The 16,072-nt window shown below is 39.2% G+C and overlaps 1 protein-coding gene across 1 annotated transcript in view; it reads left to right on the forward strand.

Moving 5' to 3' along the window:
• The first annotated feature begins 836 nt into the window (after nt 1-836).
• TMEFF2 (transmembrane protein with EGF like and two follistatin like domains 2) overlaps nt 837-16,072 on the forward strand; it is a 226,238-nt gene continuing 211,002 nt past the window's right edge. The window contains exons 1-3 of the mRNA XM_006727832.3: nt 837-1,816; nt 4,180-4,289; nt 11,516-11,645. Of these exons, the coding sequence (XP_006727895.1) occupies nt 1,645-1,816; nt 4,180-4,289; nt 11,516-11,645 (412 nt within the window). The 5' untranslated portion in view covers nt 837-1,644. The remainder of the gene's footprint in view (nt 1,817-4,179; nt 4,290-11,515; nt 11,646-16,072) is intronic.

Consider the following 16,072-nt stretch of genomic DNA (forward strand, 5'->3'; position numbering starts at 1 on the left):
CTTGGACCAGTTACTAGCGCCTGAAATACCATTAGGCTAAAGAGTGTCTAACTGCGTGAAGAATGCAGCAGGCGGAAGGCGGGTCCCGCTACGCCTTTGCTCAGCGCCGGCAGGAGCGAAAGAACGAAGGGCACTGAGCGACACACTCCTGTGGAGTTAGACCTTCTCGCCTCCCCAGGCCACCGGAGATCCGGCAGAGAGATCCGCTAAAGCGCCCAGGGCCGCCACCCGCGCCGCCAAAGTGAGCCGCTCTTCTCGGAAGCCGCTTCCTGGAGGATGCGCCTGCTACCCACCCGTTGCTGATGCCGAGGAGCCCTCCCTGCCTCTCTCGGACCACTTGTGCGGACCAAATCTGACCTCCGAAACACATTTACCCGCACCTCCCAGGCAGCCACACTAATAGGTTCCTGGCTGGAGAGGAGCGTGTGATGAGGAGAAGGCTCCAAACCCTCGGCTCCTCAGGCAGGGTCGGAGCTGCAGGGGGCCAGGGAGGGGAGCAGAGAGCGAGAGAGGGAGGAAGGAAGAGAAGAGAGCCTGGAAGGCTCGCTGAGTCAGCTAGGCGAGCAGCCTCAGGGTCGCAGGTTCCTGTGGGAACCGGGGCTGCTTCCAGGCCGGCCAGAGCTCTTCTCACACCACCGCCTCTCACCCTCTCCCGGTCTCTGCACCTCCCTCAAGAAAGGTCCCTGGGCTCTGGCCGCGATATTCCCAGCTTGAATCCGGTTACAGGCGGCGTGTCCGGCACGCAGGAGCCCCGGGTTCCAGCAGGACACCGTCTCTGGGCCCGCTCTCCCCTCTCAGCCCTGCTGCTACCGCTTCTCCTCCACCTCCGCCCTCACCAGCTCCAGCTCGGAGAGACGCCACCCAGCCGCGGCGGGTACTCGAGGCCCGGGGTCACGCACTGAAGAGGGGAGCTAGATCGGGGGCCCTAGACCGGACCCAGGGCTCGGTAGGGGGCGTCCTGGGGCGGAGAGTGAAAGGACAGGTGGTATATAAAGGTGTGGGAGTCGCCCACTCCGAAGCCCGCGCTTCTCCCCTGAGCCATCCCCGCGCAGCCCCACTCGGGCCAGCGCCTCGCGAGCTAGCCCATCTGTGGCATCCGCCGTCGCCTCCTCCTTGCACCTCCTCGCCGACCCCTCCCTCCCGGGACCTGCATCCCGCTCCGCCAATCAGCGCCCGATTGCCTCTTCCCACGTGATCTCGGGCGGGCTAAGGACCTGCTGCTTCCCAAACGCCAGAGGGATGCGGGCGGCAGAGCGCGAGAGGCGGCTGCTGGGCTGTGGGGCGCTTTGACTCTCCTTCCACCCAGCCTCCTTGGACTCCTCTCCTCTGCCCTCTGGACTCCGGTCTCCTCGTGACCCCCTGGCTGCCCAGAGCCCCCTCCTATGGCAGCAGCCCCCCGAGTCTCCGGCGCGGCTTCTCAGCGGACGACCCTCTCGCTCCCGGGGCTGGGCCGGGTCGCTGGATGTTTCTGAAACTCTGGAGACCATGCGCGGGTTTGGCCGCTGCTTCCCCGTCGGGTGCCACTGCCACCGCCGCCGCCCGTGCTGCCGCCGTCCGCGGGATGCTCAGTAGCCCGCTGCCCGGCCCCCGCGATCGCGTGTTCTTCGGAAGCCGTTTGCTACTGCAGAGTTGCGCGAACTAGTCATGGTGCTGTGGGAGTCCCCGCGGCAGTGCAGCAGCTGGACACTTTGCGAGGGCTTTTGCTGGCTGCTGCTGCTGCCGGTGATGCTACTCATCGTAGCCCGCCCGGTGAAGCTCGCGGCTTTCCCTACCTCCTTAAGTGACTGCCAAACGCCCACCGGCTGGAACTGCTCCGGTAAGTCCAGAACCGCAGCCGCCGACCCCTTTAGTCCCGCGGGGGAAACGTGTTTCCAGCACAGACCAGCCTACCTTAGTGCGTCTCCTCGGCCCCTCGCTTCCTACTGCCCCAGACCTCTGAGACTATCGACCTCCACCCAGAGGAGCACAGGGAACCATTCCAGGCCGCTAAGGAAGCTGGGGGCCGAGGGGGTCTGGGGTGGGCAGAAAGTGCAGGTGTAGGGACCTTCGCATCCTTGCGCTTAGAACTGCGGGTATGTCAAGAAATACTAAACGGGATGGTTTTGTGGATCCATCGCAAAGAGCACCAGTCCTTGGGGGAAAGACTAAAACGGAACCTTTCGCATCATTAAAGAAAAAAGTCTGGCTAAAACGAGCGAGAAATAACTTTATGAGAAAGAACAAGCGAGAAAGCAATAAATCAAATAATGACTGTAGAGGAACACTGATTCCTGGCAAAAGTGCCATGAGGTGCCCCGGTCTCGCTTTCAAGACCAGGTCACACGGATTCCGAAGGAGCTTAGGTTTCAAGAGATTCATTCTCTCTCTCCCTCCCTCCCTCATTCCTCCCTCTCTCCCTCCCTCCCTCTCTTCCTCTCTCTCACATCCTCCTAGTCTACTTGGCTGCAAAAGACGTTGTTTTTGCAGCCCAGAGATGCTTCTCTCTTGCCCCCCTAAGCTCCTTGATGGTGAAGGGAAGTTGAGAAAAGATTCATTCGTCGGTCTCCCAGGCCTGGGTGGGCATAACTGAGCCAGGCAGGCTTATGCGCAGGCGGGCGGAACCGACCCTGGTGGACGCTGACTCCATTTCTGGGCAGGCTTCCTTGGAATGGGTCAGGCGCTCTTCTTGCTCGCTGGGTCCCTTCAGAGTCTGAAAGCGAGAGCTTGGCAGACGTTGCTCTGCTGAAGCCTCCTAATTAAATAGGGCCCGAGGACGGGAGTTGCTGTACTCCGAGCTGGCTTCGCATTTCAGTATGACAGCCCATAGTATACCCTGGCGGGATTCTGGTGTGATTTCATTGGCATTTTAAATTGCATTAACATGCCTGGGTATTGTCCCCTAGGTCTGGTTTGTTCTAGTTTTAGCAAGTGTGCATGTAATTTTTCATCTTCTGTAAATATAATTCTGCTGTAGTTAAATCTGGCTCTGAATAAAGTGGCTTCCAGGGATGTATGTAAGCTGAAGTGTATGTAACTTTGGAGAGGTGGGAATGACCAACTGTAACTCATAGGATGAAAGAATATGTAGTTCTAGGTTGTTACTGATGTAAATTGCATGAGGAAAATTATTATGCATCATTGTAGCTTGTGCTTTTTAAAGACAGGTTGAGATTTGCAACCCTATTAGATTTGGGTCAATAGATTGCCTTTGTTCTGTTTTTGGCAGTTTCTAAATTTGGTATTTTTATAAAATTTAACATGTTTACTTTAACTTATTCGTGGTTCATGGGTGCATATATGTTATTTTTGAAAAGCTAAGTTCCACTTTGCAGGTGTCTAATTACTTTTTAGGTGCCTTATCATAGATATATTAAACAACCTGCAAAAATCACTTGTTTGAAATGGTCACAGCTTTGTAGTCCAACATGACTGGTTTGCTTCATCCCAAGTATAGTATTGTTTTAGGAAATAACTAACTTAAATTTGAAATTGAGGTTGGCAATTAAGAAATTTATTATTAGCCAGGTATCTTAAGGAGGTCTGCAGAAACTAAGAAGAATAAACTTGTTTTCCAAGCAGATTTTCAAGAACTTGGCACACCCCTCCACCCCTGTTAACTTAGAGGTGATCAATCTTCATTTGAGCCAGACAGACCATCACAGAAAACGCTGTGCCTGTTTATCTTTATTATTGGGGCTTTGTTTCTTCTTTGTCTGGAGACATTCCAAATAAGGGGTTGTTCCAGATCTTAAAGCAAAAGAATGATTAAGAATGGAGAAATGGTAAAATGACACTCAGAGACCATCACCAGCTCTTTTCTAAAATGTGGAGTTTGGGGGTCATAAACTATAGTCTACTTAATAAGAAAAAATTAAGGAAGCTAGGAAGCAAGTGTTAAACCTTCATTCACTGCTGCCAGTATTAACCTTGGTTAAAATAAAATAGCAATATCAAAAAAGAATATTAAAAGAGAATTGACTAGAAAGGAATTGTGAAAAAAAGAAATGAATATTGATCACTTAACTAGATTTTGGAGGTGATCAGTAGAGAATGACCTTGCAGTACAGCTGTGGTTATTGGAATTAAAATTTAGAGCAATTCTTTTAAAGCTTCAAGATAGTGCTTTTTTTTTTTTTTTTTTTTTTTTTGCTAAAGTCTATAACATTTTTTAATGACTGGAGTATTCTCTTTAAATTTGAGGTTATGATGACAGAGAAAATGATCTCTTCCTCTGTGACACCAACACCTGTAAATTTGATGGGGAATGTTTAAGAATTGGAGACACTGTGACTTGCGTCTGTCAGTTCAAGGTAAGAAGTCTGATTTTTATATCTTCTTATTCATTAATGAGACTACAAAGGAGGGATCTCCTTTGGCAATTTATAGCTATGCAAGCTAAGAGGAAATCTCGCACCACGCAAAAGCGCTGTACTACCAGGAGAGCCAACGGATGTCAAAAAGGCATAGCTTTTTGGAGAAATGTGTATGCCAGAGTTATAAATGCCACTGGAGGTAGAAAGCTTCAGGTTGTTCTGTTGGTGTGTCTGAGGTAAATTATGTTTATGTGTCCCATCTAGCATGCATTTTATAAATCAACTGCTGGGGTTAATAGCCAAAATAATCAATGGATAGGAAGTATGGATTCGAACTTTTGTTCTTTTTTATTGGGGCTATCATTTTTTGATCATATTGCTCTGTTTTAATGGCTTTGGGTTTTACTCTCCGGGCAAAATGGTTATGTATTTAAATAAACTCCTTATTAACGGGACTTCAAAACTACTGTGCTAGTTTTTGAAATCATGGAACTTATTAATATATATATCAACTTTTCATGGGTACCACATTCAATTACAGCTGAATCTCCCAGGAATCCAAGAGAGCGCAAATAGCTGCAAGTTATTTCATAAATGTTAGAAAAATGTACTTTACCACATGTTTGAAAAATAAATAAAAATTAATTTTTTTTAAAGAAAGGGACATCATCAAAACTAGGTTATGAGTATCTCTTGAAGATAGAACTCTTCATGTCATTATTATAGTCATCATCTAACAAATGCTTTATACCGTGTAAATTATAAACCTTCTTTTCTCTCAAAATGTTTATACAAGCATACATACCTTCAACTATCATAGGTGTTGTACTAATGTCTTATATTCACCTTTAAGTGTTGCTGGATTTTTCAAATACACATGAAATCTAACACAGGGTTCAACCAGGAAATATGTGCATAAACAACTATATTAGTGGGATCAAGGAAAACTTTTCTAAGATTGTAAGCAAAACTAAAAAAAGAAAAAAGAAAGAAAGAAAAAGAAAAAAGGTACAGAACAAATGAAAACATAAACTCAAATTCAGGTCTAAACAATTGTTATAGTATGTAGTATTTAGAATTGTTGATGAAACTGAATATTTTAAATTGAATTCAACCTCCCAGTGAGAGAGATAAGGGAATTCATATTTAAATATAGTTTGAATTGTTTGTAGATAAGCTCAAAGTTGCTTGGACATTATTCTTTCTAAGAAAAGCAATAAAACGACTGCAAAGTGCACCACCTGCTGGTGGGTGAGTATTGGTGTGACCATGCTACACTCCTTCAGACCATACTATAGTGTTAAAAAACATATTTGTGCCTACTTAATATGCATGTGACACCAACCTCTAAGGTCTCCAGCCACACTGAACAATGTAATTATGTTCTTTCAATGAACTACATGGGAGAGATGGAGCATGAAAACTCTCCAATTCATACTTTCCCCAAATGTTAACTAAAGAGAAAATACAGGGGGATAAATCGTTAATTAAAGGCCCAAAGCATCTTGTGGATTTTCCCCCCTTTCAGTTTGTGATTCCCATAAATTTGTCTTGCTTTCATAACCAAGGGTAGACATAAGAAGTGAATTCATAAACAGTACAAAATGAACCAAAAAGAATGTTCCTCAAATGGAAAGCCATAATTCTAACAAGATTTCAACAAGAGAAAAATAATGGAGTTCACAAAATCTAAATCGATGCATGCTACTAAAAGGGATGTATGGTTTTCTTATTTAAGAAATTGTGTTCAGTTTTCAGGTTCCACAAAGGATTTTGGTAAAACTTTTATCAACAAAAATATTTGTGTTTTTCGTGCTTTGGCCAGCCAGTTACATTTGTCACTAATTTAAATACTTTTTGAGTGGAATAGGTCAGGGAGTGGGCAATGAATGCAAGTTTGAATAAGGAACTAAAATGTATTTTTTTTTCCTAATACCTGTAGCATTTAAATTTGCTGCGAGATTACTACTGCCATTAGCTTGTGCTTTGTAATAGTTGTCAGACGTCTGTCAAGAGAAAATAAACATTTCCTTCATGGAAAATTTAAACTCTACACATAGCAAGAATATAGAGTGGCTGGATTAAGTTGAAGATCAAAGAAAATGTGCAAGTTGTGCAAAGAATAATAAGATATTTTAGACTAAAACTATCTTGATTCAGTCCTTTCCAATACATTACAATGAATTTGAGGGTTCCCCCCCCTCAGTTTCTGATGAAAAGGGAGATGTCCTGATAATCTATTTTCCTACATACTATTCTAAACTAGCTGAGGTCATCTACTCTCTGTTTCTCCTGTTTTTACAGATACAATCACAAATTCTTTCATTCAAATTAGGATGCAAACTATGGTCATTCTAGCTGAGAGATAAATTTCAAAGAAAAGTGTGTGTATGTGATCTATAGTTTTCCAACTTGGAACACTAAAATAAACATGTATTTGCCTTCACTTCTCTTAGATGATTGAAAATAAACATATTCTCCTCTTTATTAATTACAGCCAAGTGAGGTAATTATTTTCTCCTCCTTTTACAGATGAGGAAATTAAGGCCCAGAAATATAAATAACAATCATTAAGTGGTGATCTTAAAGTAAGAACCTAGGTCCTTTGAAACCAAGTCTAATTTTCTCCCAAAACATTATTCATGCAAATGAAAATATCAGTAACAGCAACAACAATACCAAGTTATTGTAGACAATTCAATATCAAAGGTAGTACAACTGATTTTTGGATGATAATGTGAGTTCCAGAAATGGCAGAACCTGGTTCCTATCTATCAGATGGCATTCTGGTCAATCCGATAAATCAGTTGTGGAGAGAAAAATTTAGAGACAATTAGATGGAGGGGTGGATGGATGGATGGATGGATGAATGAAAGAAAGAAGGAAGGAAGGAAGGAGCGTGCATATGTAGTTATTGATAGATAGCATTGGTCATACAATGACCAAATATCAGTTGGTAATTTAAAAATATGATGAAGCCTTCTGTTTTTTAGATATTATTTATTTCAAATACTCAGTATTTGCATTTAATAAGCATGCTTTAGATGTACAATTGTTCCACTTACTAGGACTGCATAATAAATTGCCCAGAACTTAGTGGCTCAAAAATAATGAACATTTCCTTTGCTAATGAATCTACAATTGGACAGGGCTTAATGGAAACATCTCATCTCTCCTTCCCTTGGCATTAACTGAGGGAGGGAGAGAACTCAAAGGCTTGGTCCTGTACTCTTCTCAGGGCTCCCACTCATATGTCAGCTGGACACCTTGGTCCTTAATGTGGATCTCTCCATATGTGCTACTTTGAGCTTCCTCATACCACAATGGCTGGGTGTCAAGGGCAAGCATCCAGAAAGAGAGAAAGAGCCAAATAGAAGCTGTATCCTTTAATGACCTAGCCTGAGAAGTCACACAGAGTCACTTTCACCATAGCCACAGGCTTGCCTACTCTTAAAGTCATATTTTCTTTCATTTAAAGAAATGTGGTTACAGAGAAGAAAAAGTTACTTATGGAATGATCAAAGGATTGGGACATGTGCAGGTTTTTTATCTTTTTCTTTTTTGGAAGAGAAACATAACCATATCCTAAGCCATTATTCTTAAGCCTTTGACAACTGGGAATATAACAAGAATTCACTTAACATCTGTGGAGTACCTTCTACATGCCAGACTGTATGGAAGGTGCCGACAATCTATAAAAAAGAAGTTATACATGGCTTCTAGATGCTGAAATCTCAGCTGAAAGAAATCTTTATTAACCAAACAAGCAATAAATCATATGGAAAAACTTCTCACATACATTTTTTGTTCGTTTGTAGTAAAATGAATTCCATATATTCTAGAGTGTCAAGTCATTGAATCCATGAGTGTGATATGTAGCTACTTTCTTAAGCAATGTGGACACTTTGGAGCAAAATCATTCCACTGAAAAACACATATTTGGAAAATAAACTTCGGATTTTTATAACATCTTAAGAAAATATAATCACTTTTCCCCTGAGAGGAAGTTTGTACAACACATACATTTATGGGTCTAACCATCTGGGCCTGAGTCTTGTTTTTTCTCTTACCAGCCAACTAGGTGGCCTTTAGCAAGTCACTTAACATCTGAATCTGTCCCTTCGTCTGAAACTGAGCAGTATCATGATTACCACTAAAAACTATTTCCAATAATTTGGCGTATTTTAACATAGTACTTAGCTTATTTTTATGAGCAGGGTTATTCTGTTTTCCTTTATTTCTCTAATTTAAATATGTGCATTTGGTGTCAGTGTTAGACGGTGCATCAACTATATTAAAAAATGCTTATCATGAGACAAATAATTTACTTTTCTTTTTATAGATGAATATTCCAAAGTATTTTAAAAACATGACTCTGTTAATCCTCCCAAATACCCTTGTTAACCATTTCAGTTGGGGAAATTGAGCTATAAACTTGTTAAATATTTAATAGTTGAGTGATGTACACAAGAGCAATGAGAGAAATCGGTGAAACTAGGACCAGACTCCTGTTCCTGAGCCATAATGATTTAAAGTATGCTTCCTCCTCATATTATTCATACTAATGAGTGCAAGTCATGGTGCTAAAGGCCAAAAACATCGTGCTGATAATCTACAGTTAAGCTCTTTTCAGCTCCATACAAATCTCCCTTTTGGCTTGTGCATGGAACTTGGCAGCTCTGTTTTTCGCACTGTTCACATTTGGCTTACTGCATCCCTCAGAAGTGGCATATGAGTGCTTTATCAGTTTATTCCATATTTTAAGATGCATATCAGCATTGTGTACTAGCACTTGACAGAGATAATAAATACTTCCCACCCTTCACCCCCGTCCACTGACTACATCTGAGTATTCTGCAGAAGTAGATAAGAAAGATAAATAGAGAGGTTCCAGGGATTGGAGAGAAGAAAATGTGGACCCAAATAATCTACAAACTGTTATAGGCAGGTTTGAAGATGGAGATTAAAAGGTAGCCAAAGACAACAATGCTAGGACCCGAACATGAGAAGCTAACTAGTCCAGCCATCACACTAATTTTGACTCTCTTCTGCCTACTAAAAGTGTCAGCAAGTCTACTGAATATGACTATTATATGTTACCAGTTGTTCATTTCTTTCTGATCTCTCCTCCATTAGCTCAGATACCATTTTAGTGTTAGTGGGTCCTCATAAATCCTCCCTGGTCCAGAACACAGCACATTTATCAAGCACCTGTCCATCCACCTGCCTCTCAGGCTATGGTTCTGACATAAGCACCAGCCCCATTTAGTTGGTGTTACCTCTGTGCTGTTCACTGGAGAATTCGACTCCTCACTGACATTCTGCCATTGCCTTTTTTTCTTCAGTAGTGATAATGATTTGGGGTCCTATGGTAGGTCAATTCTCAGATGTAAGTTAAAAAATACATATCTCTTCAGAAATCTTGTGGAAGGCAGCCTTTATACAGGTATCACCTGATCAGAAATGAATGCCTGTTGAGTTAAAGATCCTCATTAGTAAAAGGTTCTAATCCAAACAGTTTTAAAATATAGTCACATAGATAGACTGAGTCTGGGAGCCAGTTGTGTAACTGTGAAAACGAAATACTGCATAGAGGGCTTCCAGAATAACTAGATTAGAAATTGTAGAAATAAAGAAGATTTCTAAAATATGTCATATTTAAAATATTTAAATCATTTTAATCACATGTAAGTAATTTCTAAATAGATATGATTTAACATCTAAATCATTGTCTTAGCAATTATAGAGATCATAATATGCGTATTGCAAGAAAAGTATATCACCGTTACTAAGCTATATTTCATTTTTTCAATAACAGATACAAAGACTCATAAAATGAGACTTTCATTTCAGAGAACATTGACTTATCCCATTTCATGTATAAATAACTAGGATGATTAAGCCATTGTTACATTAAGGCAAAGATCAAGAGTTAAATGGTTGATGGAAAAGGAGGAAGTACAGATATTCTAAGGAAATAGAGTAAAAAAAATAAATTTCAGGTTTTTATTATAAGATTGTAACCTTATTGGAAATTTGTTCCTTTTTTGGCATATATCTTTGAGTTGAATTTAACTTATGATAGAGTTTTAGGTTTATTATCATATATATTAAAACTTTCCTAGCCATCTCACTAGATCGTTCATTTATTTTGTATGTGTTATAAATTTACAGCCATCAAAAATCCAAATATTTTGATAAGAACTGGAAAACAGAAAAGTGTTTTCACATGCATGTGTATGTATGACTTGCTTTACTTAATTTCTGGCATAGGTGGATACTTTTAAATAATCATCTTGGTTATTACATTTGTTACAATTAAACAATGAAACACATCAGTAGTAGTAATCATGAGATAATCACATCTCTAGTGTAATTAGCAGGTATAGGACACAGCCAAGTATCTCTAATGCCTTAGAGTGTGATTATATTATGATGAGTATACCTTGTAGGTTGCCTAATTTCCATTGTAAAATGTGTACTTTTATGTAATGAGGCTGTTTTAAAATGAACTTTTCTCTTTATGAAATATATATTAATAGTCATACTTTCCAATAATCAATAAAGTTTACATATAGTTCAATAGTTGTTGATTTTTCCCCCTGTATTCCATATTCTGTTGTTTTCTCTTGCACTATATCTGCCAATATCTAAAGATATATGACAAATTAATTAGTAATCCAAATGTCTTATCCAAATATTTAGAAATTTGTAAAGATTAAAATTAAACAGAAAGAGAAACATACTAAGGAGTAACTGATTTCATTGGCATTTCAACTGCATACTTCTATTCTAAACACAGATAGGCATTACCTATTTTTAATAACTTGAATATTATAGCATGTTTTGATTTTTTCCACCAAGCCAGATAGGTGTATATCTGAAAAACAGTATTAAATAATGTTGATACATTTTGTTGCTGTATCTTTTCAGTATTGTTGCCCAGATCACTTTGTTGGAATTACCCTGATCAATTTAGAAGCTTTTTCTTTTTACCCCATCTGAATCAGATGACTGATTAGCTGACTTGACATTACTTTTGTGTATCTTTGAATGATGCTCTTGCAAGGTCAAAGACTTTCATGGATACAATGGAGATTGCTGAAAATGAAAACAACCGCTTTCTTTTGTAAATGATTATTTCTGTTCGAGGTGTCAAAGGTATGCAGGCTCCAGTACTAACCATAAGCTTCTATCTCTGTGCCCGCCCCCCCTCCCCCCAGTGCAACAGTGACTACGTGCCTGTGTGTGGCTCCAATGGGGAGAGCTACCAGAATGAGTGCTACCTGCGGCAGGCTGCCTGCAAACAGCAGAGCGAGATACTTGTAGTGTCTGAAGGATCATGTGCCACAGGTATGTGTGTGATCCTAAAGACTCCCTGAAACCTTTGGAAACCATGTCTTGCTTTTTCTGTTATGTTATCGCCAAATAAATAATTCAGACTATATACTGCCTGGATAAGCCTCTCATTCTTTTGTACAAAGCATACATTATTCTTATTTTGTCTTTTTTACATTTCAAATCACTTCTGGAAGAAAGAGAAAATCTGCCATAAGGATGTTGATTTTAATACATATGTTATTTAATGAAGTGCAGACAGTTGAATAATATAATTAGAAATCTAGGTTTCCTGCCTAGGTGTCAAATATAGAGAAACCTATCCACGCACACGTAAAGTTGGTTTGTTTGTTTCGAACAATAGCATCGTCTGCTGGAGGGTAGTTTGCAGATCTGGGTTTGAAAGTGAAAATGTGGGTAACCTCAGCAGTGCTATAAAATGTTCTTATCATTTAGCTGATTATATTGAAGAATGTATTTGTGAAGGACATCTATCCTTTTTAACACAGTCAGCCTGGGATTCCACAAAGCTTTTTAGTTGTCTTTACCAAGAATGCTCTGAAGGAAGTGAGGAGGAAGAGTGACCTCATATGCTCTTCAGTTTTTCAGGTTTTCCTTTCGTGTACAGTAACTGTTAGAGCTGAACAGCATTACAGGAAGAAAAATAAACAAAGGAAACAAAGCCCAACTTGATAGAGCAATGCCTTAAAATAAAGCTGAGTTTACAGGTTAGGCTTGACATATTAGAATCACATATATTAAAGAAACTTTAGTATCCATGATAGTTGTCTTGAATGACACATAAGCATCTTTCTAGAAAGTCATAATTTCTGAGGAATTGGATGGCATAAGCATATCAGGGAAAAATAATAATGACACAAAGTATGAACTTTCTTCAAAAGTGAGAATATAGAAGAGTGCCAGGAAAAATCTAATTTATTGGAAAGGTAACAAGTATTTCTTTGATAACAAGTATTTCTATTCTGGGGAACTATGTTAAAAGTCGTATGTAGGTTGGGGCAGGATGGTAAATGACCAAGAAGAAAGGCTTGTATTCTTTAAAAGATTATCTTAAGTCTATTGATTGTTAGTAATTGATAGTGTTCCAAATTATATCATTGACTACTAAAGTTCCTAAGAATTAGAAGAGAATGATATTATTACTCACAGATGATGATGTAGGCTTTTTTGTGTTGATTTTGTTTTTTTTTTTTTAAGATTTTATTTATTTGCGAGAGAGAGAATGAGAGACAGAGAACATGAGAGGGAGGAGGGTCAGAGGGAGAAGCAGACTCCCTGCTGAGCAGGGAGCCCGATGTGGGACTCGATCCCGGGACTCCAGGATCATGACCTGAGCCGAAGGCAGTCGCTTAACCAACTGAGCCACCCAGGCACCCTGATTTTGGTTTTTAAGTAGTCTTTTCTTTTATATGATTCTTTGCCTCATGAAGTGAATGTCCTTTCTGGTGCCCCACTTGCTTCTTACTTGCTAAAGCAAACAGATCATTGCCACTCCTTCTGTCTGAGAAGTAATGAATGAAAATGACAGCAGCAGGTGAGAGTCATTGGACTTGCTCCCCTAGTAGGGAGGGAGGAGGACCAGCGTTCTACTCTCATAGTAAAGATGGGGAAACAGAAAGAAAAACAAGGAGCAAACTAATTATGAAAAATCAATCTGCCATATCTATGGAGAAAATTTAAAGTGATATTTTAAGACAAATTGCATAGGAAAAAATAATATGGAAACTCTGACTCTTAGAAACCAAGAATGATAGAGGCAACACCAGTGAGTACTGAGGAAAGGGTTTATCTACTCTAGATCATATAGGATACCAATCTGTCTCTGACAGTAGCCAAATGAGAATCAGTTGTCAAAATAGAGTCAGGAAGTTATGGTGTGGCTAACAACATTTGGCACCAAAATCTCTCTCTCTTACTTGCTAACCTCCAAGATTGCCCATAGGCTTAGGCAATCACATTCTCCTGATTCATTCAAGTTTTTACATGCTAGACTCTAACGTATTGTTTATACTATGAAAATAAATACTTAGCCAAGTAGAACATTTAATCACAATTGAGTAATCCATACCTAGCTGAGTCACATACTTAGAATTCTGTAGGATTTAATTAGTAAGCCAATCTTGCTGAATGTGTCTCCCATTGACTTGTAAATCTAAAAGATTTTTGATCTGAATAATGATGGAGGAACCAAAGTAATTTTGATTAACCAGGTCTGACTGTAAATAAATTAGAGTTCTGACTTTTGATCTAAAATAAATTCTCATCCTTTTCTTTGCAGATTTTCCATTTATTTTTTAATGCTATTTGACACTGAATAGAGATGGCAAATTGTGATCTCTAGGAATAAAAGGCAGTAGAAGATATAACTTTATTATACTTCATTGAACTTACAAATCTTTTTTTTTTTTTGGTCCAAAAATTGTTTCTTACTGGACAGTCTGCTCAATAGCCTCACTGTCAATTTCGCTTTTTTGTGTTATAAGAAATGCATTGACTAGGAGTTCAGACTTTCAGGATCAAGAGCATGACTTCTTAGGTGTTTCTGTCTCACCAGTAAGACCTCAGTAAGCTGCTTATTTATCTTATACTAGAGAAACCATTAAAGCTTCCCATCACTATTTCATAATGATTCTGTGGACTTGTGATTATTTTTTCCACCTATTCCTTCTTTGTTTCCTACTTACCTGATTTGGGTCAAATCAAACAAAAGTTGTCTTAAGAACCATGCCCCTTGACTTTTTAGAAAGATACATGAGAAATACAAGCCAATATACTACTGCCATTTTTTTTTTTTTTGCTTTTTCCAAACCCTATGTATTTATTAGAAAACCTGTAGATGAATAGGCAAGATGTTTACTCAAAATCTTAATTTTTATGTTCCAGACACAGTGATAATCATTTACAATTTGCTTTTGTGCAGTAAGTCTCAAAATCTATCAATGAGATAGACATTATTATACTCATTGAATAGAGGACAAATAAGCTTAGGAAGATTAGATAACATTCCTTATGTTATCAAATGAGTAATGTTTGAAGGTTTGAATCTATAACTTTTAGGTATTTCCTCTTATGTGCATATAAGTATATAAAGCTGAACAAGACATGGTTCTTGATTTAAAGAAATTTACAGTTGTAATGAGGAAGAAAAGAGAAACTCTACACATTCAACCAAAACACGTAAAATATATTAGTGCTATAATAGTACAACCTGTTAGCCTCTGATGATTATAAGTAATACTGAATTAAACTTCCAAATTAGTTGAAAGAAATTTAGTTAAAATTTTACTGTGGAAGTGTACAAACATTGACCATTCAAGCATTGTCCCATCCAAAAGTGACGGTGCCATGAGTTATGATTAGCAGTTCAGTTGACAAGACGATTCTATTACGGTGACAAATGCTTCAGCCTTTCTTGATCTGTTATCATTAAATAGTCAAGGCGTATGCTTAAAATCCTTATTTGATTATATATTTACTAAGAAGTGTTTTTATTATAAATTGTTTTACCAATTAGCTTGCTTTAAAGAAAAAATCTGTTGGCCTAAAGACACATGTTTTAGTCACATTAGCAGTTAATAAATAACTTGGCTTTCTGATTTAATACAGTGTTAGACCCTGTGAATTTAGTTAATAGGAGTCTCCACCAAGGCTCATTATTTAAACTACTGCTCCTTCATGACACTGCTAATGCCTAACATGATGACAAGCATAGCTGTTGAAGGAGGCATCTATTCTTCCATATGTCAGCCTTCTGTGGATTTTCATATACCATATCATTTTTTACACCATGCCTCTCATAAACTGTCATGGAGCCAAACAAGTAGAAATAATGGAGGCTTGGGTTTTTGCTTTGTTTTATTTCTTAAATTGTACTAAAGCATCAAACACAAATTCATAGAAATGGCATTCAGTATAGTTCTTGAATCCTGGTTGAGATTTCAGTGTGAGATGAAACATTTCAGACAGAAAATACCAATATTAGTCTTATTCCCCAATATTAACATTAAAAATACATAACCAAATGTATTTAGAATGAAAAGAAGTAGGGAGGCAGAAGGCAGATGATGTTTACACTTCACAGGTAGAACCAGATGGAAACTCAATGGTCTTGACTCCCAATGAGAAAACTGGGTGTCTCTGGGAACTCAGTTGTCAGAAATAGACAACTTTGACCAACTGCAATTCTGTAGGAAGGAGGGGAGAGAAGAAATAAAGAGAAATGCAGAAGGAGGGTATCCTTTTTCTCTGCCAGCATCATTTAGGGTGTATCCAATTTTAAACACAAAGACAAAAGTTAATCTCTCTCTTCTATTGATTTCAAAAACAAAGAACTGGAGGGTATTATGCTGAGCGAAATAAGTCAATCAGAGAAAGACGTGTATCATATGACCTCACTGATATGAGGAATTCTTTTTTTTTTT

The sequence above is a fragment of the Leptonychotes weddellii genome, chromosome 3 (genome assembly GCF_054177405.1).
Source record: "Leptonychotes weddellii isolate Sample4059 chromosome 3, ASM5417740v2, whole genome shotgun sequence".
NCBI lineage: Eukaryota > Metazoa > Chordata > Mammalia > Carnivora > Phocidae > Leptonychotes > Leptonychotes weddellii.